The 22,262-nt window shown below is 44.0% G+C and overlaps 3 protein-coding genes across 5 annotated transcripts; 1 reads left to right on the forward strand and 2 right to left on the reverse strand.

Moving 5' to 3' along the window:
• Window positions 1-336: 336 nt before the first annotated feature.
• Window positions 337-7,920, reverse strand: LOC125295858 (cytosolic 5'-nucleotidase 3-like). 2 transcript variants are annotated; one of them, XM_048245394.1, is made up of 9 exons: window positions 7,783-7,920; window positions 6,979-7,077; window positions 5,376-5,445; window positions 5,197-5,243; window positions 4,968-5,053; window positions 4,574-4,663; window positions 4,167-4,329; window positions 3,068-3,268; window positions 337-2,308 (listed from the first exon to the last, which is right to left on the reverse strand). In XM_048245394.1, the coding sequence occupies exons 1-9, from the start codon at window positions 7,783-7,785 to the stop codon at window positions 2,198-2,200; spliced, it is 870 nt and encodes a 289-aa protein (XP_048101351.1). In that variant the 5' UTR covers window positions 7,786-7,920; the 3' UTR covers window positions 337-2,197. The 2 variants fall into 2 exon arrangements, with proteins under 2 accessions (XP_048101351.1, XP_048101352.1); XM_048245395.1 differs by having other exon boundaries at window positions 6,979-7,133; window positions 7,783-7,892.
• Window positions 7,277-12,415, forward strand: LOC125295857 (kelch-like protein 10). 2 transcript variants are annotated; one of them, XM_048245392.1, is made up of 9 exons: window positions 7,277-7,420; window positions 7,901-8,005; window positions 8,444-8,676; window positions 9,041-9,530; window positions 9,790-10,404; window positions 10,950-11,097; window positions 11,308-11,426; window positions 11,572-11,663; window positions 11,931-12,415. In XM_048245392.1, exons 1-9 carry the CDS (start codon window positions 7,385-7,387, stop codon window positions 12,088-12,090), a joined length of 1,998 nt encoding a protein of 665 aa, XP_048101349.1. In that variant the 5' UTR covers window positions 7,277-7,384; the 3' UTR covers window positions 12,091-12,415. The 2 variants fall into 2 exon arrangements, with proteins under 2 accessions (XP_048101349.1, XP_048101350.1); XM_048245393.1 differs by lacking the exon at window positions 7,277-7,420 and having other exon boundaries at window positions 7,917-8,005; window positions 8,463-8,676.
• Window positions 12,416-13,057: 642 nt separating this feature from the next.
• On the reverse strand, window positions 13,058-17,838 carry LOC125295856 (kelch-like protein 11). Its single transcript, XM_048245391.1, has 2 exons — window positions 17,282-17,838; window positions 13,058-16,760 (listed from the first exon to the last, which is right to left on the reverse strand). Exons 1-2 carry the CDS (start codon window positions 17,806-17,808, stop codon window positions 15,173-15,175), a joined length of 2,115 nt encoding a protein of 704 aa, XP_048101348.1. The 5' UTR covers window positions 17,809-17,838; the 3' UTR covers window positions 13,058-15,172.
• Window positions 17,839-22,262: the final 4,424 nt, after the last annotated feature.

Below are 22,262 nucleotides of genomic sequence, written 5' to 3' on the forward strand. Positions count from 1 at the left end.
AGAAAATGGGGCCAAGAGGGTCCACCAGTAGTCACATTTTGGTGAGAATTTCTTCCATGACCTAAATGCCCCCCTGAAACTAGTACGTTCCCTAGCATGGAGAGGACAACTTGTTTCATAGTTGAAATTATTTGGAAATGTGCAAAAGAAATTTCTGGCCATTGAGGAAAAAGTTTGTAAACTGAAAGACATGTTTTTTTTTTATTACAATTTAAGACACTATAAGTGGTAACTGTGGAAGTTAATACAAAACCACTCTGTTACTCCCCTTCAAAATATGATACTCATGTAGAGCTTAAAATGAGTCTGGTTCACAGAGAGCCCACACAACATACATTTCCTTAAGAACATGTTTAATAAATGTCTAAAACACATAACTCTGGATAATTGCAATATGCAGAATGGACGCAACAACTGCCATTGGATTAGCCGCATATGGCCTGAAAGTGTGCTGGTTGGGACACACGTGTTAGAGACAGAAAGCCTCTGATATCTCTGAAACAATTTCTAAGATCACGGAGTAGAACTGGATGAGGTGCAGACTATCGGGTTAACATGTTTGCCATGCAAGCCTTTACGTTGCCACTGAGAATGTTCCGCTGTTTGGTAATTCTTCCATCTTGCTGTGCAAAGATGATCAAATTTGTTTTATAGTTTCACTGTACAGTGGCATTCTGGGAAAGATCTTTCCTGACACAGTGTTGTAGTCAGTGCTATAAAAACAAAACTGCACACAAGTACTGATGAACCCTTGGCATAAGAACAAAGCACTGCTTATTGGTACGTACTGTACATTCAGTAGCAGTTCTTACAATTCGTCCTCTGGGTATGAAAGTGCAGTTATATATCGATACACATATTGTTTTGTCTTGGAGAGATATCAAAAAACAAATACTGAAAAATTAGAAAAGAACTATTCATGTTTAAATTGAACTCCACTGACAATGCAAATACATTCTAAGCAAATACTTTGAAAATGGCTGCTGTGGCTTTGAGATGACTCGATGGATGGACAGAAAAGGCCACGAGTGAGGACACTCATTGACATTCATAGCAAAACGTTCAAACGTCAAAGTCCCACACTCAGTACAAGGGCGCAGCTCCAGGAACAGTGCCATGTGATGTACTAGTCACAATGCTAAAGCCACTCTGGCTGATGCACTGAGCAAGCATAGTCCTGGGGGTGAAACAGAAAACAAACCACCAGCGCTCTTTCAGCTGGTTCTGTTACATAGAACATCAGTGGAACAGACCTTTCAGCTGGTTCTGTTACATAGAACACCAGTGGAACAGGCTTTGTGATATCTTCAGTTTCTTTGCCACTATGAGACTTAAAAAGTAAACCATGATCAGGATATCAAGTTCACTGCCAGCATAGCAAAGCATAAAAAACACACTAAAACAATGAAAACAATTAAACCAAATATATTGTCACAGTCTAGATAACAAACTAAGGGACAGCCGTATATGCTGTCAAAATAAGTCCCTTATCAACACATACATCGGTGGTGTTTACAAATAAGCTTGAGTGAGGCTGCCACTGATGCCCTTGCATTGGACCCTCTCTGTAAACCTGTTGCAAGTTACTTCAGAACAGCAGACATTACAGACGAATGGCCAGTAAAGGTGCTCAAACTATGTTCCAAAGACTGAAGCTCTCCATAGTACAAATGTGTTAGGTCCAGTAATGTCTCATGCATTTTAAACAACTCGGGGCAAATCAAATGCCCCCCTTCTGTTCGAAATGTGGGCGTATATCTAAATCTGTGTGTGTGTGTGTGTGAAATTAGGCTTATCAGTCATTGTGACACATGAAAAAAGATAGTAAAACTGTGAAGGATTTTGAGGTACAGCTAAACTTCCGCGTGACACTTGTGAATGTGACAAAGGGAAGAAACAGGTGCATGTAAAGACAACATCAGGTCAAGCGTTCCTCAGACTGCAATGCTTAAAACACACGTCCACAGGGGAAAAGAATGGCACGCCAACAGCACGGGGTCCACCAGCGCTATATGTTGCGGTGGGGAAGGTCAGGACTCGAAAAGCTGGGAGGGCGGGGCCTCAGGACACCTTCCTGTCAGTCAGGGACACAAGGAAGGGGCAAGAGGGCCGACCCCGCACTGAGAGCTGAGCGTCCAGGGACATGAGTGGGAGGAGGGAGGGGGGTGCCTGAGGTGGGCTGGGGTGGAGAGACTGGTCACTGGCTGCCAGTTATGTACTGCAAGATGCCGTTGGGCACCTCCATAGTTTCGTCTTTCACCAAGACAACATCATAGGATTTAAGGTAGGACTCCATCCTCTCCTCCACCTGCAGCACAGAATGGCAAACAAACAAGTTCGCATTAGAAATGACACATCTTCACTTATACATAGAAATCAATAGATTTTGTGTCTCTCTGTGTGTATACGATATGTAAGGGGTAATGTATAGAACGCCGGTCATTATCGGAAAATAAGTCCCAACAGGGCGAACAGGACCCCAGGAGTGATATGAAAGACATGAATAAGAAGCACAAAACCCATTTTCCTTAACAGCGGCCTGCTATACTTATATAGAGCATTCTGCAGCATTATGAAGAGCCGTGTAATAAGTATGTATGTATGTATGTATGTATGTATGTTTGTTTGGGATGTCACAAGAGCCAATACCAAATTGATGCTAAAATTCTGAAAACATGAAAGGATGCCAGCACCTCAGCCTTTGTATTGATTCAATAGCAATATTTCTTGTGACTTGTACTACTGTTATGAAGATTATTTTGTTGATGTTTAGTTTTACTGTTGCTATAGCCTGCCATGGAGTACAGTAGGCTATCATCAGTTCTGCCAATCGTTTTAAAATGACCGCAATGAAAATTGAGAAATCTTGGGACTGAAGTCACCTTAATTGAGAAACATGAGATAATTTAGTTTTTACCATGGTATCATTTTAGTGATAATTTAGTTTTTACCATGGTACATTATGTTTAAGATTTGGGAATCATTTAATTTCACTGGTAATGGTATGGACTACTATATTTTCTGGTACTCTGACATACCATAGTATGTATGTATGTATGTACCGTACCTTGTCGTTTAGATAGCCAATTTTCAGTATGTTCTCTATGTTCTGCACCCCGTCGGCCATGGTGAGGTCCCCTATCGAGTCTCCCAGCAGCAGGACGTTGTGGCGGTCATGGAGTTCCTGGAAGTGGCCGGTGTTGAGCAGGGCTCCCTCCCGCTTGTTATAGGTGTGGATGAGTTCACCTTTGAAAGCCCGCAATGTGCCCTAATGAACAAACAATATCAGTTCAGTACTAAAGCCTTATCAGTACTGCTACATATAATAGGATAACAGTAAATTACTTGACTATTGCACATGTACAGTAGTCAAGTAATGTACTGTTATCACCCGGAGAGAAGAAATACTCTTTTCTGATTGGCTGGTGGGGTGGCTATTAATTGAGAATAACAGGACACCTATGAAGTAGATCTGGTAAAAAAAGTTTAATCACGACTCTCTCTCCCACTCACTTTCTCCACTGTCCTGTCTAATTAAAGGCATAAAAAGCCCCAAAAAATATTTTTTAAAAATAAAATAAAAAATAGGAGCTGGACTAGTGTGCAACAACTGAAAGTTGTGGGTTCAATTCTCGGTGTCCACCGTTGTGCCCTTGAGCACTTAACCCCAAGTTAACTTAACCCTCCGGGGACAATGTAATCCCTTATAATATAGTGGACATATGTAAGTCCCTTTGGACAACAGTGTCTGCTAAATAAATAAATGTAATGTAGTGAATGATTCAACAGGCATGATGTATACGATAATGGTTGGCAGACGCTTTTGTCCAAAGCAATGTAAAATACACCATCAACATTATCATTAAAAATAAACAGTTTCAAATAGTCATACATAAAAGCCTACATAAAAGATACTAGAAGTAAATAGACTAGACTAAAAGTAAAAGAATAATACCAATAGCAAATCTTCATACACATATAACCATAAATATATTATGTCATTGTCAATAGGTCAAGGATGGAAACTGTTGTGCAATCCATTTTCCCCACAGCTCCTGACAATTTTGTATTTGTGGGAAAAATCATTGTGATAAGAAAACAATACTGGTTTTGTTTGGAAATACATCTTTTGTTTGGAAATACATGCTAAACAGCACAGCACTCACAGTTTCATCAAAGTCCATGTAGTTGGAGAAGACTTTGACGTTTGGGTAGAAGACCCCAGCCTGTCTGATCACCTCCTCCAGTACGTCTCCAATGCCTGCAGAGAAGATGAGCAGCGGGATGTTCCGCTCCTTCAAGTGGTCAAAGAAAATCTGGTAGTCTTCCCTGCAGAACAACGGAACCAGCGCAGAACAGTGACACAGGAGATCAGACTGCATTCTGATTGTTTAAAGATGCAGAAAGATGCCACTAAATGGACATTACTGTGTTTCTGATGTTTGTTTATTGGTTAACAAAAAAATGTTTATTGAAAAAAATAAATAAACATACATGTGTTTAATGATTACAAACACGACCGCTGCTTTGTAGGAACACAGAATGCCGATGTCCAGACCCCTCCCACACTAACCTGAGCATGGCATCTGATTCCCTCACTACCACGGCCAGCAAGTCCTTATTGATCTTCTGCTGCACCAGAAGCTCGTGGGCTTTGGTCCACCTGTGTCAAACCACACAGTACTTCACAAACACTTCCTCTCCTTCTTTCTCAGGGCAAGATGGCAAGACACAGGCCAGCAGAGGGTGGTTTATATGTGGATACATGCGATCTGATGAAGGCCTTATAGGCCGAAACGTTATTGCTCATTAAAACGTTTTGTTCATAAACTCGGAGTGTGCGGCACCTTCCTTCTCCTACTTAAATTTACACACCGGTAGCCAGCACCTCATCATGGTGTGCGTTACATCTTTCCTCCATATGGTTTATTTGTGGTAACTGAAAGAGATGACCAAGTAAGACTTACCATTCCACCATATACGGTGTTTTATCCTCCACTGAGCGGGTGGAGTCTATCTCAATGGGGTAGTATGTGTTCAGCAGGTGCTCCAACTGAAGACAACACAGACACCACGGTCAATTATAGATCACCTTACATCCTGTAGGTCTCAATAGGTCTTCTTAGAATAAACACTAAGTAAAGAAGAGGGCATATTCACAAACCACAAACCCTCAGCGGAGTAATGGGCTCTTACCTTTACTTTGCAATCTTCACTGATCAATTTGCTGTTATCCAGGATATCTGCAAAAACAACACGCACTCAGTTCATATTTTGGGAAAACCAGAGATTTTGGTTAATTGGAATTGGTTTGAAATATTCAACCCAAACTCAAGACATGCTTCTCAAGAATTCTATCATTATGAATAACTCACTGTGGCAAGTAGGGCATCGTTTTCCATTAAAAGCGAATCTGGTGAGAGTCATGTCAAAGTCTGAGATGATCTAAAAAAAAAAGAGCATTATGGTCAGGAGTTTCTGTACATTATAACATTATAAGCTGGTAATTACATTATGTTTAAGATTTACAGGGCAATCACCTGATAATATGCCACATTTAAACTAACAGCAAAAACAAAACAAACAAACAAACAAGCAATACTGTAGTGTTAAATCCACCTAAACTTATAGTCTGAGCGAATTAGGGTTGAAGGTGGCAGTAAATAGAGCGAAAGCATATTTGGTATCATTTGAACTCATTTTATATAGATTAAGAATTTCAGGTACCTCCAACACCAATCCTTACCGGAAAAACAAATAGGGCTTCCTTTTGTACCACAATACAATGGATATTGGACCAAAATTATATGTTAGAACATCATAATATTAGGCAATATCTCCCAAGCTGCTTAGAGGATCTTTATCAAACTTGGCATACTTACTCATTATAAGGGTTTGATGAACTGATTAGGTAATTAAAGGCACACTATGCAGGTTTTTTAGCTTAATATGCAAGTTTTTTCGCTTATTTTACCTTCATTTAACAGCTTCAGAGTCATTGAAATAGTTATATGACTTTTTTCAGGTTGAATGGTGGCCGTCTCGCTTCTCCCTAGAGCCTGTGAGCGGAAAAACCACCCTTGCAACTGTGGGCTGGCGGGCCGACGGTCTCAGTGTCAGGAAATATAACGAGTGTAACAAATTGCTTTACTGGATTCAAATACACATAGGCCTACACGCCAGGCACCGGCTAGAAAAAGGTATCGATTAAGTTTCTCAGACATTCGTCATGACAAAGCCAGCAAAAAAGAAGCAAAAACCGAGAAAACAGTAAGGAAATTGCCAATACTGCATAGTTTACCTTTAAGGTCTTGAGGTCGAAGGTCAAGGTCACAAGAGGTCATACTTCAAATAGTGTTGCCGTGATATCTCTCAACCAGATTGAAGGATCTTTATAAAACCAATACAGTTAATAAATCCTGCTACAACAGCGGCGCTCGGGGAGCAGTGAGGGGTTAGGTGCCTTGCTCAAGGGCACTTCAGCCGTTCCCACTGGTCGGGGCTCGAACCGGCAACGTTACATGTCCGGAGTGCTAACCAGTGGGCCACGGCTGCCCAATAACACTGCCCAAACACTGCATTTGTGCATTTGTGTGACCCGACCTTGACCTTTCACCCCAAGACCTTGAGTACCCAGTCAGTTCATTGAGCCCTTACAGTGAGTAAGTATACCAGGTTTTCTGTGGATCTTTCCACCGGCATGGGAGATATTGGCTAATATCCAGATGTGCTAGCATAAGATTTTGGGCAGTATTCATTGTACCATGGTCTATTCGAAGCTCTGTCATTTTTGTCAGTGAGGATTGGTGTTGGAGGCACCTGAAATTCTTAATCTACATAAAAAAAAAACAATTCAAATGATACCAAATATGCTTTCGCTCTATTTACTGCCACCTTTGACCCTTTTATAGGCTAATTCGCTTAGACTATTATTTCAAGACTCAACTTTACTACATGGGATTTAATTCAATGTTGTACCTGGACAGTGTTAGGTCCTGCCTGCCTCATGCCATTTAGAATCTGATCCACTTTCTGGGGATTTCCGATTCTCACTGTTGATTTTGACAGCGCAGGAATCTGCAGACACAAAGCCACATCTTTCAAATGATGTAACGTTAAGACTGTTTTCCAACCTGTGAAGCAGATTACCAGAAATAAACCACTGCAAGCAATGAGCACTGATTCTTGACATTCACTTGCAGCGCAGTTTATATCGTCAATGATATAAACTGCACATTAGCTTAAGTCAGAATATGCATTGTTTAAAACGCGACTGTCTTCCCAGCTGTTATGTCACCGTGTCCGTTACGTAGCTCATTCGACCCCAACAAGACAACATTGAAGGGTCCTCGGTAATTTAGACCTCAATGACTGAATATAAGATATGCAGTTGACAAAGGATATTTTTACTGCAACGAACGTATCTTTCAAACTGAAATCGAAAGTTACATAGCTTTCATAAGGATGCATGACTAGCATTAGCTAAGTTAAGTAACCTATCGCTAATGTAACTATACTAACTAACTTTATTTTTTAGACAATAACCAGCAAGACAAATGACTACAATGTAAAAAACAAAGATAGCTCTAGCACTATGCTGAATGCTTCAAAAGACCTAACGTTAAATACTCTTAAATATTGGGAGAAAATCGTGGGTGCAGGGTGAAAACACATCAGTCATTCATTCGCTCTCTTGCACATAGCTTAGCTTCAATGCACAAGATTAGTTAACTAGCAAATGGCACGCAGAAAGTAGTAGCAGACGTTAGTATAATTACTTACCATTTTAACGTAGGATGAAGCTCACTATTATAAATGAACAACCACAAATGTGCAGCTTGCAACAGTGTTTGTGCTAGCACAACATGAACAGAGAATGTCCTGAACCAAATTTACACAGCACTGTAACAACCAACTGGCTAGAGCAGCAGCGAGCAGCAGTCGGACCGGAGAGACAACCGGATGTGTCCCCAGTAGTACAAAGGATGTAGAAAAATCATTCCGGGTAAGTAAACATAGCTGTCAGCCTTTTATTGGCACTCATTCTTTCAGAGTTTATTAAATTGTTATACGTGTGTAATTAGCCTTTCAAAACATTGTGTCAACAGCCATTACATGTTGTTTCCTTAGCTCTATGCTCTTTGTTGTATGTCAATTGTGTAGAGTCATATGCCTCAATGCTTGGGACATAAAAACACTAAGCTGTAATAACTTATTAATCAGCATGTTAAATTTCAGCAACTTGATATTGGTAGTCATGCATCAGCCACATATAAAAATAAGAAGGCATTCTGTACATTCTACTGCAGTGATGCTATAATGAGAGGTTCTAGAACACGCAAACTAGAACACTGCGAGAGGCATCATTTCAGTTGAGCTCAGCCTCTGAACAAACCAACAGCAACTCTGTTACTTCCAACACAGATCTAGTTGTACTTGTCAGTCACTCTTAATTTGTGTAGCTACTGCAGCAAAGATGAGTGAATCTGAGGAACGAACAGCCGCCTCCCCCAAGTTCCAGCGCTGCTTCATGGAGAGAAAAATGAGTGCCATGGCCTGCACCATTTTCAATGAGCTCCGTCTGGAGGGCAAGCTGTGTGATGTGGTCATCAAAGTTAACGGGATGGAGTTTAATGCTCACAAGAACATTCTCTGTAGTTGCAGTGCCTACTTCCGGTGAGTGGTAAGGGACCTCTATGAGACCCCTTTAGATTGTATTTCAGTCAGTACTCTTTTTTTCATACTCAAAAGTCTCATTTCTCATAGACTGCCAGCATTCATGTATGAAGGATTTATTTTCAGCTATTTACTTATGGATCCTCCTCTTTCTTGCATGATGTAGATTTAGGTTTACTATTAGGCCTATCAGCTACAAAGGTCAGAGGTCAATGTCTAACTTCCTTTTTCCTTGCAAATGAGAGGAACTATAGTTTCTGTCATCACTGATGAGGAGGATGATTGTAATAACTATGGTGATGCTGATGATGACTGTCTGAAATGTGTCAGTGACTAAAGGTAATGGGAATTCTTGTTTGTACAGAGCATTATTCACCAGCGAGTGGAACAACTCAGAGAGGCGAGTCTACGGTATCCCTGGCGTTTCCCCCGACATGATGCGCCTCATCATCGAGTATGCCTACACGCGCACCATCCCTGTCACGACCGAGAACGTGCAGCAGCTCCTGGCAGCCGCAGACCAGTTCTCCATCATGGGCATTGTGCGCGCCTGCTGTGACTTCCTGGAGGGCATGATGTGCCTGCAGAACTGCATTGGCATCTGCAAGTTCGCCGACTTCTACTCGTGCGCCGAGCTACGCCGGCACGCCTACGTCTACATCCTGCACAACTTCGAGGACATGGTGAGGGTCTCCGAGGAGTTCATGGAGCTGTCCCTGTCTGAGCTGTGCGGGATCATCGAGAAGGACGAGCTGAACGCGAAGCAGGAAGAGGTGGTCTACGAGGCCGTGCAGCGATGGATCGCTCATGAGCCCCAGCAGAGGAAGAAACACATCGTTGTGCTGCTGCCCAAGGTAAGAGACAGACTTAAAGAGCTTGAAATAGACTGCACAGATCCAAAGCTGCAGGATACTTTTTCTATACTTTCACAACACATTTCACCAGCAACATTCTTTGTAGCAATACATGGAGCTTGGAAGAGAGAAATGGAAGAAGAGATGATTCTTAATCTTTTTCACCCCTTTCCCTCTCTATGTAATGTGCCCTCTTTGGTGTATTCATCCATATCTTCTGAACCTCCTGCTTTATTTATCTCCCCTGACTTGTATCCAGGTTCGTTTGGCCTTGATGACGGCTGATTACTTCATGAACAACGTGAAGAACAACACGCTGGTGAAGGACAACGAAGAGTGTAAGCCTGTCATCATCAATGCCCTGAAGGCAATGTATGACCTCAACATGAACGGCCCTTCCAATGACTTCACCAACCCTCTGACCCGTCCTCGCCTTCCTTACGCTATCCTATTGGCCATCGGTGGATGGAGTGGCGGCAGCCCCACCAATGGGATTGAGGCGTACGATGCCAGGGCGGACCGCTGGGTGACTGTGACCCGTGAGGAGGAGAGCCCACGGGCCTATCACGGTGCAGCCTACCTGAATGGCTTTGTGTACTGCGTCGGCGGGTTCGACAGTGTGGACTACTTCAACAGCGTGCGCAAGTTCAACCCCATCACCCGCACCTGGCACCAGGTGGCGCCCATGCACTCGCGCCGCTGCTACGTGAGCGTGACGGTACTGGACGGCTGCATCTATGCCATGGGCGGCTTCGACGGCTACATGCGCCTGAACACGGCCGAGCGCTATGAGCCCGAGACCAACCAATGGACCCTCATCGCCACCATGCACGAGCAGAGGAGTGACGCCAGTGCCACGACCCTGCATGACAAGGTAGGTCAGGCCACTTTTATACTACTCAAGTTTGGTGACCCTCTGCTGCTGCTGAGCAAACACACTTTGCATTTTCTCTGTGGAAAAGCAGTCTAGTTTGTAAAGCACATTTAGTTACACAATGTAGGAATTCCTTTTTTTGCCAGTTTTCAACATGGGTAGTGGTTCAACTGGGTATACTGTACCTGTTTAGTGCTAAGGATGTACCCAATTTGACTGAATCCCACAAAAAAGGGTCATGCTCCTACCTTTGACATTGCATTGTACAATATCAGGCAATCCAGGCATGCATTGGCAATGTTAGAAACTCCATTCTCTATATTGTAAGTCAGTGTAGCAGTAAAAGGAGTTAAATCCATTATTTGAAGGTAAAATACCTACATTGTGTTGCTTTGAAAACACCAGCTGTATCAAAGTGACTTACACTCAAGATAAAAAAAAAAAACTGACAAGTTAACAGCCCAGAGCCTAAATTAAAACTAATTTCTAACACTGAGTGAGGAGTAGCTCTCAGACTTGATATGAAAGTGATTTGTTATTGACAGGTGTACATTGGTGGTGGTTTCAACGGGAATGAGTGCCTGTTCACGGCAGAGTGCTACAACCCCCAAACCAACCAGTGGACGCTGATCGCTCCGATGAGGAGCCGGCGCAGTGGAGTGGGAGTGATCGCATATGGGGAGCATGTGTATGTAGGTCCCCCACAACTTCAAAAACATACAGTGCATCAATCATAGTACTTCTATATCTCAGTGGGGAGGGAACCTGCTTTCGATGCTCTGAATGTAACTTGATCATCTCTCCGTGTGCCTAAGAAATGAGAACACACATTCTCCCTTCATTGTTATTTCCCCCCCTAACATCTGTATTTGATATGTTGTTCTCTGTTGTTTTCATTTCTTCAGGTTGGAGGCTTTGATGGTGCCAACCGTTTGCGAAATGCAGAGGCCTACAACCCTGTGACCAACACTTGGCGCGCCGTGCCAACCATGTTCAACCCACGCAGCAATTTTGGGATTGAGGTGCACCATCTCACAATCACTTCTCTTCAATGCTCTTTGCCACATTTCACAGGCCATTGTCAGAGTCACACAGAAGACTAGACCCCTTAAGCATTTATGGTGTATGTTAACAGGTGTACCACATATATTCTCCCTCCCCCCTCAGGTTGTGGATGACCTGCTGTTTGTGGTGGGTGGCTTTAACGGATTCACTACCACATTCAATGTGGAGTGCTATGATGAAAAGACAGACGAATGGTAAACTTTCAACTCCTCACCTCCTCAAAATCATGCACACACTCATGCAATTTAGTCTATATAATCATAAGCCACTACAGTCAAGTCAAGTCAAGTTTATTTCTATAGCACATTTCATGTGACAAGCACAGACCCAGTGTACTGCTACAGTGTGGATAGCGCCATCTTAGAATAGCATAACAAATAGAATAACATCTCAACATACAGCATACCTGATCAATTATAGTGCTGAATAATAAACGTTCATGTTTCATGATTCCCTTGCAGGTACGATGCCCACGACATGGGCATTTTCCGCAGCGCCCTGAGCTGCTGTGTGGTGCCAGGCCTGCCCAACGTGGCAGAGTATGCCGCCCCCCGCGATGCCATGCAGACCCCGAGGGAGGAACTTAAACTGTCCACCTCCAACAGCATTCTGTCTGTTTGAGAACCTGGACCAATGTCCCTCTCTCTTAACTAGACACAGGCACCCACCAGACATTAATAAAATGCTCCAAGCTCCTCCCAAAGTGCTCAGGGGGGGGGAATAACCAAGGCAGACACAAATTAGAAGTTCTATTTTTTTTTTTTATTGCATCCATATATTTTTCTATTTCTTCTTAAAGAGGGTGGGGTTCATGATACAGGCGACCGTCATTTATACTTTTGCTGGTTTGAAGTATGGACATGGATTTAGTGTCTGTTGCATGAATTTCTTTAGACAGCACTTACCACTAAATGGAAAAAAATCTATTAAAAATGATTTCATTTCAGCATTTCATCATTTTGTTTTTGTAGTATTACAAGGTTCATGACATGCAAAGCCTAAAATATACTCATTTTTTTTTGCTATACAAACAGGCAAAGAGCTAGGAAATGGCTGATCTTTCTGCATGATTTATTCGGCAGGCTCAGTAACTGTTCAGCATGCATTTCTCCTCTAAACCATTTCCCTCTCTGCTGTGGCTCAGAGATAGCAACATGGCTTAACTTAAGACAGAACGGTGTCAAAATATGTTTCATACAAATTTGTACAATCAGATTCATCTTAACGCATCCTCCTCGCAAAACATTACGGGTGATATCTCAGACAAACTTAAATCAGACATAGGTTTATGACAAATTATGCATAAGACATGGCCTATTCAATAGTCAAGCTATGTCACATAGTAGCAATCAAACTCTGTAGAGTTGAAAAAAAAAAACATTCTTTATAAGCCTCTCAAACAACTTGGAATTGACTCAGAATACAATTTCCATTAAGTGCGTAATCATCCAATATACAGGCACAAAGCTTGGAGTAGTCAGATTAAGAAGAAAGAAGAGAACACAACATAGTACAACAGCAACAGGCTGCATAGATGAAATACAGACAGGAAAAAGATAAGAAGAGAGGGGAAAAATGACATCTGGTATTTAGTAAAGTTCAATTTAATTGGAATGACATTTATAAATGACAGATACAGATGTATGTGCAACCGAAAACTGACTGGAGAGTTGGTCAAAACATCGGCCATCTGGTAAATATCCTTGGATACTTCGGATATAAAATGATATTTGGTCTCTGGTCTGCTTTATCAATGAGGCAAAAACTGATGAGGTGAAAGTTAGCCTCTAAAACATTCAGTACTTTGAAACAAAATCTAACATAAGCTCCTTTTAAATACAACATAAATCATGGTAAATAGTACATAACAAAAGTAAATAATAAAGTCATCTGTGCTGTAAAGTGCACTTTCACCTTTGAAGCTCTGCTTAGCAGATGGATAAACTTTAACACATATTATAGACACATTACATCTTACCCCCAACCTATGATTCTCATTACCTCACCATTACTGTCCCACACAAACCCAACATAAACGGAACTTTCTGGTGCTCGGTCCTGTACACCCACACAAAAAAACGCATCCAGTTACTGCAGACCTGGATTAGGATTATAAGGCAGAAGGGAAAGGTTCTGCCACTGTGAAACGAGTTCAGAAAGAAGATTACAGGGCGTGTCAGGACACAAAACAGGGAGATGCTGCACCGTAGAGATGAAGGCCAGTTAAGTCAACATAGCTTTACCCATCCAAGTTAGTTAAGAACTCAGAGGATATGCCTGTTTACAAATATTGACAAAAAAAAAAAAAACAATGACAACAGCAACACAATTCAGAACAACAATGTAACAATATGTAGTGGAATGAAATGTGATAACAGAAATGTCAGAAATCCGATGTAAAACAATGTTGAGACAGAAGGGCAAAACCTTACAGTCTTTTCCATCCACTCTCTACAACATAATCATCTCTCTCTCTCCACCCATCTAGAATTATAGTGTCGCAATTCTGCATTTCCATCTAGGAGTTCCTCAACTTCCCTCTTGCTGCCATGTAGACCCCTGTACTGTTGATGGGTGGAGATTAAGACAAAACAGAGTAACCTAACTGAGAGCTTGGAGAGCAAAAGAACATTATTTTAAGGAGCAGAGCCATGGACCGTCAGAGGATTTTACGGTCCTTTCCCAACTGAACTACTACCTTTGCAACCTGTGGATTCCCACCTCAAATACGGTCAAAACAGCAAAGCTTGAAGCGCAAGTCACAAAGGTGCTCTAATGCTGCAGAAAAGCTAGCTACGCTAAACTGTCTGGTCTGAATCTATTTAACTTGTGTTTTTCATGCTGGAATGTCAGTTTGGGCAATATTTCCTTTTGTCTTTCATGAGTTAAGACATATGATTGGAATGGAACATGGTCTGTCCATTAAGATAGTTCCACGTAGACCTTCATAGCTCTGATTTGTAATCGCACTATATCCTGCTACATATTGATTTGGCCAAGAAGATACACTCATATACATATGTATATTTATATATACTCTGTTCTCTCTATGTACACATTAAAATACACAACACATGTGCGTGACTTTAAAAGCTGTTTCCACATTTTGGTCTCTGTTTAGAAATCCTATTGATGCAATACATTCTGACTGGCTGTCCCTTCCGGCGCCCTCAAAATAAAATGCATCTCACCGTTACTCTCGAAGCGAAACTTCTCATAGCCACCAGCCTGCATGGCATGAAACTCAGCTAAGATGCAGTGCAATATGGCGTACCAACCTCTCTTAACCAGAAACCCCTCCACCAACTTTGCCCTTGACGCCACTCTGAGGCCACCCTTCACACCAAGCACACCCTTAAGCAGAGATCCTGATCGTCCTTGCAAAGGTCTGAAAACAAATGGAATGATGGGGGTGGTCAAGACCACGTGCGTAGTGGCAGATGCCGTGATGATGGATGGACTCGACTTGCGGATGGCTGTGAAGACTAGGCTGGGCTTTTAAAAGCCACACACTCTGCCACTGAAACTCCCTACGTGTCATCTGGGAGGACGATGGACTGATGTTACACAGGACGGCTGGGGTGGGAGTGGGGCTTGTACGGGGTGGCGCCACTAAGGAAAAAGAGGTGGCATCTGCCCTCGACAGGCCTGTGTCACCTCCACGAAGAAGTACCCCACTCCGCCACGGTCGTTGTCCTTGTCCTCAGCACTCAATCTGCGACTGCAGCTGTCGGCGCAGGGTGAGTGTGCGTCGATGCAGCTGCTGCATCTGCTGCATGCGGTCGCGCTGGCGCGCCAGGTTCTGCGGCATGGGGTAGCGCTGGCAGCCGTACAGGAAGCGGTAGGGGATGCGCACGTGGCAGGCGGTGGCGCGGCACCGGGGCTGCGGCATGGGCGGCAGCAGCATCCAGCGCTTGCGCTCGGCGCAGTAGCGGTAGGCCTCCTTGCGGTACTGCTTGTCCACGTCGTCGCTGTTCTTCCAGCCGCCGATGACGAACACGTCCTGGTGGAAGTGGCAGACGGCGGCGCCCTCCACGCCGATGACCTCCGGCGGCAGGCTCTCCAGGATCTCGTCCGAGACGCGGCCGCTGATTTTCTGCCGCGCTGCCTCGTCGCGCACGCTCGAGTAGCTCTTGGGGCAGCACGAGGCCGTGTGGTAGAAGTTGGTGGAGGCCACGGCCATCTGGAACAGGCAGTAGTTGTCGACTAGGGGCAGCGAGTCCACGTCCTGCCACTGGCGCGTCTCGGTGTCGTAGCGCGTGGTCACCGTCTTCAGGCCGTCCTCGTTGTCCGTGTCGACGGGCGTGCGCGCCGTTACGTACACGTAGCGGTCCTCCACGCTGACCGCCTTGACGTCGCGCAGGATCTTGGGCGCCGACTCCAGGTTGTGCCACTTGTCCTGATCGGGCTCGTAGACGCTGACGTCCTTGAAGCCCGGGCTGAAGTTGCCATGGCCACCTATACTGTACAGGATGTTCTTGACGCAGGTCAGGCCGAAGGAGTGCTTGCGGGTGGTCAGGTTGCTCACCTGCTCCCAGGTGTTACGGTTGGGGTTGTAGCGCTCGACGGTCTTAGCGAAGCCAGGCTCCATGGAGCCGGCCACATAGACGTGCGTGTCGGTGGCAGCGATGGCGTGCCCGTCCAGGTGGTTGTGGATGTGTGGCAGGTTGACCCAGCGGTCCTCGTAGATGAAGTAGCCCACACATTCGCTCAGGTAGTCGCCGCCCTCCGACACACCACCCACCACCATGATCACGTCCATGTTCTGGCCGAAGCGTGGCTGGAAGGATGCGGCGTACGACGACCACAACTCCACGTCGGCCGACTTGAGGTTCTCGAAGCGGATGGCGTGGCCCTCTACAGCCTCGGCCACCAGCCTCAGGCAGGCCTCGCTGGCCGCCACCAGCCGTTCGTTCTTGACCGCGCGCGTCAGGTACGTGGGCTTGATCTGCGGCAGTCGCAGGAGGCGAAACAGCTCCTCAAAGTAGTGCTCACGCTCTGGCGCATTCCGCTGCACCCACTTGACCACTGCTTCAAACAGAGCCTCCTCAGAGTCCACCGTGATCTCTGCGTCCGACAGCCAGTCCCGCACAAGGTGAAAGGGCAACGTGAGGAACTCCTCATCCTGGATGACCTTATGGAAGTTGCGGCGGATCATGTCTGCCGCTCGCAGGGCCAGCTGATCCAGTGTGTACATGTGCGCCAGACTGTGCACTGCCACACAGTTGGTCAGACTCAGCTTGCGCTTCAGGAACTCACCGCAGAAGTCCTTCAGCTGAACCAGAAGGAACCTAAAATGGCACGAGAGGGAGGAAGGGTAAATTTATGTAAACAAAACAGAATCAGACAAGATGAGGATATCCCAGCCTGATAGATATCTATGTCTCCTTTCCTGATATGGATATACTGGCATGGGTATTTCAATGACAGCCACTTCTTGTAATTTGAATAAGCTTTCTGTTATCTTTCATCTGTATGCTCTGTATCTAAGTCTTGCTGACAGTTGCTTCTAGAATCAAAACAAATAGGTTACATGGTTGGGTGGACTCAGTTAGCATGTCTAGGTATACCAAAACCAAACAAACCCAGTTCGAGGCTAAACGACAAGCTTTCAATTGTAATATTTGCGTTATACATGCACAGCAGCATTTTGTTATGTTCAAATACAACACATTGGCCTAAAGTACATTCACAAAGCCTTCACACATTTTAGCTAGCACGCGCTAACAGCAATGGAGTGCAAGCTATGTCAACTAGCCTACTTGAAAAGCTGTCATCTGCAGTCAGCTGTCTGTGATCTGCATTCACCTACCTGTCTGCAAGCTCCAACACTTCGTGAACATTGCAGGTGCTGACTCGGATCTCGCCCGTATACATGTATTGAATGACGCTCTCAACTGTCTCAGGGTCTGGCCCGTTTTCTGAACTCCATTCTTTCATCTCAACACGACCAGAGACCGACTCCGAAAACTGCCCACTCAGCAGCGGTGTGAAATAGTCAGTCGCAGCGGCTAAAACAGAACGGTGGGCTGCCAGCTCAAAGTTTTGAGCGCCAGCCGCCCCACTGCTGAAGGCCAATGTCACATCACAGAAAAGCCCCTGCTTCCTTTGCTCGTTCTGCCGCCGAGACAGCTCCGAGCAATGGGAGGACGACGTGAAATCCTCGGCCTCTTCCGTGTCTCCATCCCCTGCGAGGGAGCTAGCTGAACTGGACCCTCCGCTTCCGCCACGGGTCGAATCCTCTGGATTCGGGGCAGCTGTTGCCATTCCGGGGATAGAGGACAATATTCTAAATTGTAGTAAACTTGTGTGAGAGAGGACACACACGCAGACACACATACATATACTCAAAACATCAACGACATTAAGGGCATGCGCAAAGCGGTTAAGGCGTTGCCAGAAAGGTTGACGTATCAGGACACCACCCACGGAAGTAAATAATGACAGTCGGTCTGGAGAATAAACGGTTAGCCTCTATAATGTAGAAAGTTGTGAAATATGAGCATGTATGACATGCTGCATGGCATGCACGAACCATTTTGGTTGTCCCGGTAGTTGGCTAAAGGTTTTGTGTTGAATTACACAGGTTAGGCTACAGACACAGACAGAAGTTGGCCAGCCACACAAGCCCTTTGGGGCTATTGTGCCATTAGAGCTGAGGTGTTACAAAGAAGTGGCAAATATGCAATTATTTTATTATGTCAAATTGTCAAAAAGACAGTAATTCTGACAGTAATCTATATGATTACATAAAGATAATTTTGCAATAGCCTAATATGGATGGGCACAATTAACTGGCTGCAGACAGCTGTCAGACCAGAGTGGTCAGTCAAGTGATGCCTTAAGAAATGGAAGTCGCCTTTTTTTTCCCCTTCAAGGAATACTAAAGAAAACTAGGATACTAAATATATCTGATGCATGAATATTATGACAGGCTGCAATGGCGGAATACTTTCTAGCATTTCTTGCATTAGATTAGATTCAGCTTTATTGTCATTGTGCAGAGTACAAGTACAGAGACAACGAAATGCAGTTTGTTCCTAACCAGAAGTGCAAAAAATCAGAAAAAGTACAATGTGATATACAAAGTAGGTGGTGTAGACAGGACAAAAGATATAGTGCAGTGTAGACAGTAGTATACAGTTGTTTTCAGAAGGTGGTTTAGTATAAATTGATGTGTGATTGATTGATAAATGTGCAGTGTATTAGCATTAACCTTAAGAGCAGAATAAATGTATGAACAACATTTACAGATTTGTGCAATAGTGGCAGTGCCAATATAGTAACAGTAAGAACAATATAGATATATGCAGTGTATTAACAGAATATATTACAGAAAAACTGAATAAATATGGATATTTAGTATGAACCATATAAACAGATGTGTACAGCTATGTGTAGTGTAGTAACAGTAGTGCAGAGACAGTAACATTATAATAGTATAAAGAATAAGTGTATGTGCAGGATGAAGAGCAGTAGAATATGGCTACGTATAAGTGTAATTACAGTATGTACATTTGTAAAAAAAAGACACTATGGATGGGATAGGGTATTGCAGTTGTGTGTATGTGTGTGAGGCCGGGGCTGGGGGATGTCCGCCTCCAATTGTTGTCCTCCTTGTTGTTGTCATTACCAAAGATTCTATAGTTAACTAAGATGAATCATAAGACGATTCACCAATGGAACGAAATGGCACTAGTTCCGGACTCCTAAATAGGCGTGTCAAAACATAAACTTTTCTCTGAATAAGCAATAATAACATATACATATCATTTTGAATTTAGATTTTAGAATTTACCCTCTTATGAATCGTCTCGCTTCATCAACCGTCTCTGTCATTATACTTTCTGCATGTAGATTAGACACTTTCAGAACCCCTGGCCTTCCCACCACTACCACACATTGACTGAATAATGGGCATTATTATATTATTATAGGCCTTCGTTTTTATATATTTTTTATAATAGAGCCTTTTTCATCATAGCTCTAGAATTGCACTAGATAGTATCAAGTCTAGGCCATGGGCAGTGCTTGGTGTCTTTCACTGACCACCCAACATCCTAGTCGTAGTCAGACTTGATATCCTAATGTTGGGGAAGAACACATTTATGTTAGTGGTTTTTGTGTTCTCAGTTTTAACCTCTAGGTGGCAGTAACATTCTATTTATCTGATGACTGCTTCATACAGGTTCTAGGTTTCACTGCAGCTGCATAGTCATCCGCTCTGAGGTAGGTACAGGACACAAGCACCTGGGTAGGACATCAAATAAATCAGATGGAGAGGTCAGTTGTACTGACCACCTTCATTTCCTTGTTTTTATGTCCAATTGTGACATTTCCTTTTGCTTTGAATAACATGCATGCAGGCTCTCTTAGTCTCTCTTAGGCTCTCTTATCTACTTAAGCCTGAAGTTGGGCCTACAGATATTGAAGTCAAACCAGGTGACTAAGTCTAAGGGACCATGGAGCTGGAACAGGAAGCCTCAGTGGCCTTTTTTGTTTGCTTCCAGCAGCTGGTGGTGGCCTTGCTTTCTTTGGAACTATTTGTGCACTTCTTGTCCTAAAGGCATGCCCTCTTTGTCTCCGTCCCTCGAGATCTGTGCTCCTCGTGAGCATCTAAAACAATCTTGCTGGGCCCTTATGCAACACACTCAGTGGCCTGATTTTTAAAGAGCATTCTTTTTGATTGTGAGAGCCATCCAGAATGGAATTTCCGGTCATTTTCCAGTGTTCTTCCCCTGGCCGGCCGATCTGATTGGCAGCTACCCCGCTGTGTTGAGGGCAGATAAGGAGAGTGTTTCAGCAGACCCAACGACAGATCTGAACTCCTGCAATAATAGTCAGCTCTTGTGGCTCGTAGCTGTTTTTTTAGGGCTCCTGCCAGCTGGTGCCAAACCAACACAAAAGGTAGCATAAGAAATGGGAATTAGGTTATGACGTTTCAAAAGCATCATGCATAATAGGTGTGAGAAACATAGCTTTTGTCTTTTTAGTGCTAATATGAGTCCCATCTATTTTTAATATTTCACATTCATGTTTGTGTATTTGTGTAGCCTACTTTGTTGTGTGCCTGCATGTGCATGGTCCTGGGGAGTATAGCCTATGCTGGTACAGAACAGGTCGGCATATTATCGACAGGGACCTGCATCAGCAGATCTGCCCACATAAGGGCATTGCTTTGACTAAAAACTCAGGCTCTGCCTCTCCTTGTCAGAAAACCATAAACTGTCCTGTCAGTTTAGGTGTATGAATTTATTTACTTTACTCCTTGTGCCCTGAGAAATCTGGTGAGGGTGTTTTTTTTATTGATAGCATCTGTATGCATCTTCCTCTCCAAGTGATTGTGTGCTAGTCTGCACGTCACGTGCATGCCTGTGTGGATACCTGCAGGAATTTATCAGACTCTGCAGTGCTTCCTTTAGTTTGCCTTGAGAGCCGGATCAGGTATTTTGTACCTCTGCTAAAGTCATCAAGGCCAAAACATGAGAAGTCATACACTGCTGTTGGGATGTGAGTGGGATGGAAACTTTGGCATCCTGGGAGGTGTTTGTGTGTGTGTGTGTGTGTGTGTGTGTGTGTGTGTGTGCTTTTGCGAGTGTGTGTGTCTGTGCATGTGTGTGTGTGTGTGTGTGTGTGTGTGTGTGTGTGTGTGTGTGTGTGTGTGTGTGTGTGTACTGAGGAGAGCAGACGGGGAGTTGGGCATTCACTGCTAAGCAAATTCAGCATATTTAGTGCACCTCTCAAATCATAAGTTGGCTACACGATACGGCTATTTTATGTTTGAGCACAAAGATCAGAGCGATGAGCTAAAACAGAAGGAATTGGGGCGAGCTGGAAAAAACAAAAATCAAGTAATTAAATGCAATGGGTAAAACAACTTACCAGGCTTCTCGAGAAATGTAATATGGATGAGACTTTGGATTTACATTCCATTCATGAGGGCTGGCATTTTAAATAAAAAATATTTATGATGCCATAATCTAAAAACAAATGTACCCTCTAAACTTCCAGTCATGGCAAATCTCCCTATCATTTGACAAGCAGATTTGTTATTTGTTTGATATGATGTTGATATATTACTCATGGGAATCCCTCCAAAGAGGACCCTCCCTGTGGTGCCCTGATGCCCTGATCTTGATGTCTGGCCCAGTGTCGGGGGAGAATTTCAGGGGGGCGGGGGGGGTTCTGACAGGGTCGTGACAGTCTGCGTCATCGAGCACCCTAAAGTTCACGTTCCCCCGGCCCTCTGGGAGTTGAGAATTCCGCAGGCCCACAGACTGTGTAAACTGCGCCGCCGCTGAAGGAAGTCCAGAGAGGGAACTGTGCCATGGGAACTGTGCTCTCACACGGCTCAAGGAGAATTCCTCAGTGCTCTTCCGGTGTGTCGAACACATCCTGCTGCTGTTTGCTGAACTCCATTCGCATTCCCTCAGGGCTCTCACTACTGTCCTACGCACACTGCGAGCTCACCATGGGCTTTTGTCGCTGGACGGGGATTCTCTGCCATACATTCACTTGTTGAAAACTTAATAATATTCATGATGGCACATAGTACTGCATTATCATAAACTGATGGACATTCTGCATGCAATGCAAGAAGTTGTGTTTAATGTGTTTAAAGATATGGACATTTTAATGCTCTCATATACAACTTATTTCAAACTGTGCAAACATTGAAGGTGAGCTGCAGAAGTTTGTAATGCATGTCTCAGTCAGTGCTGAATACATGTCAATGTAACATTGGCTGACCCCTCAGGTTATGGTCAGGTATCTGGCTCGTCACCGATTCACCT

The sequence above is a fragment of the Alosa alosa genome, chromosome 6 (genome assembly GCF_017589495.1).
Source record: "Alosa alosa isolate M-15738 ecotype Scorff River chromosome 6, AALO_Geno_1.1, whole genome shotgun sequence".
In the NCBI taxonomy this organism is placed as follows: Eukaryota; Metazoa; Chordata; class Actinopteri; order Clupeiformes; family Clupeidae; genus Alosa; species Alosa alosa.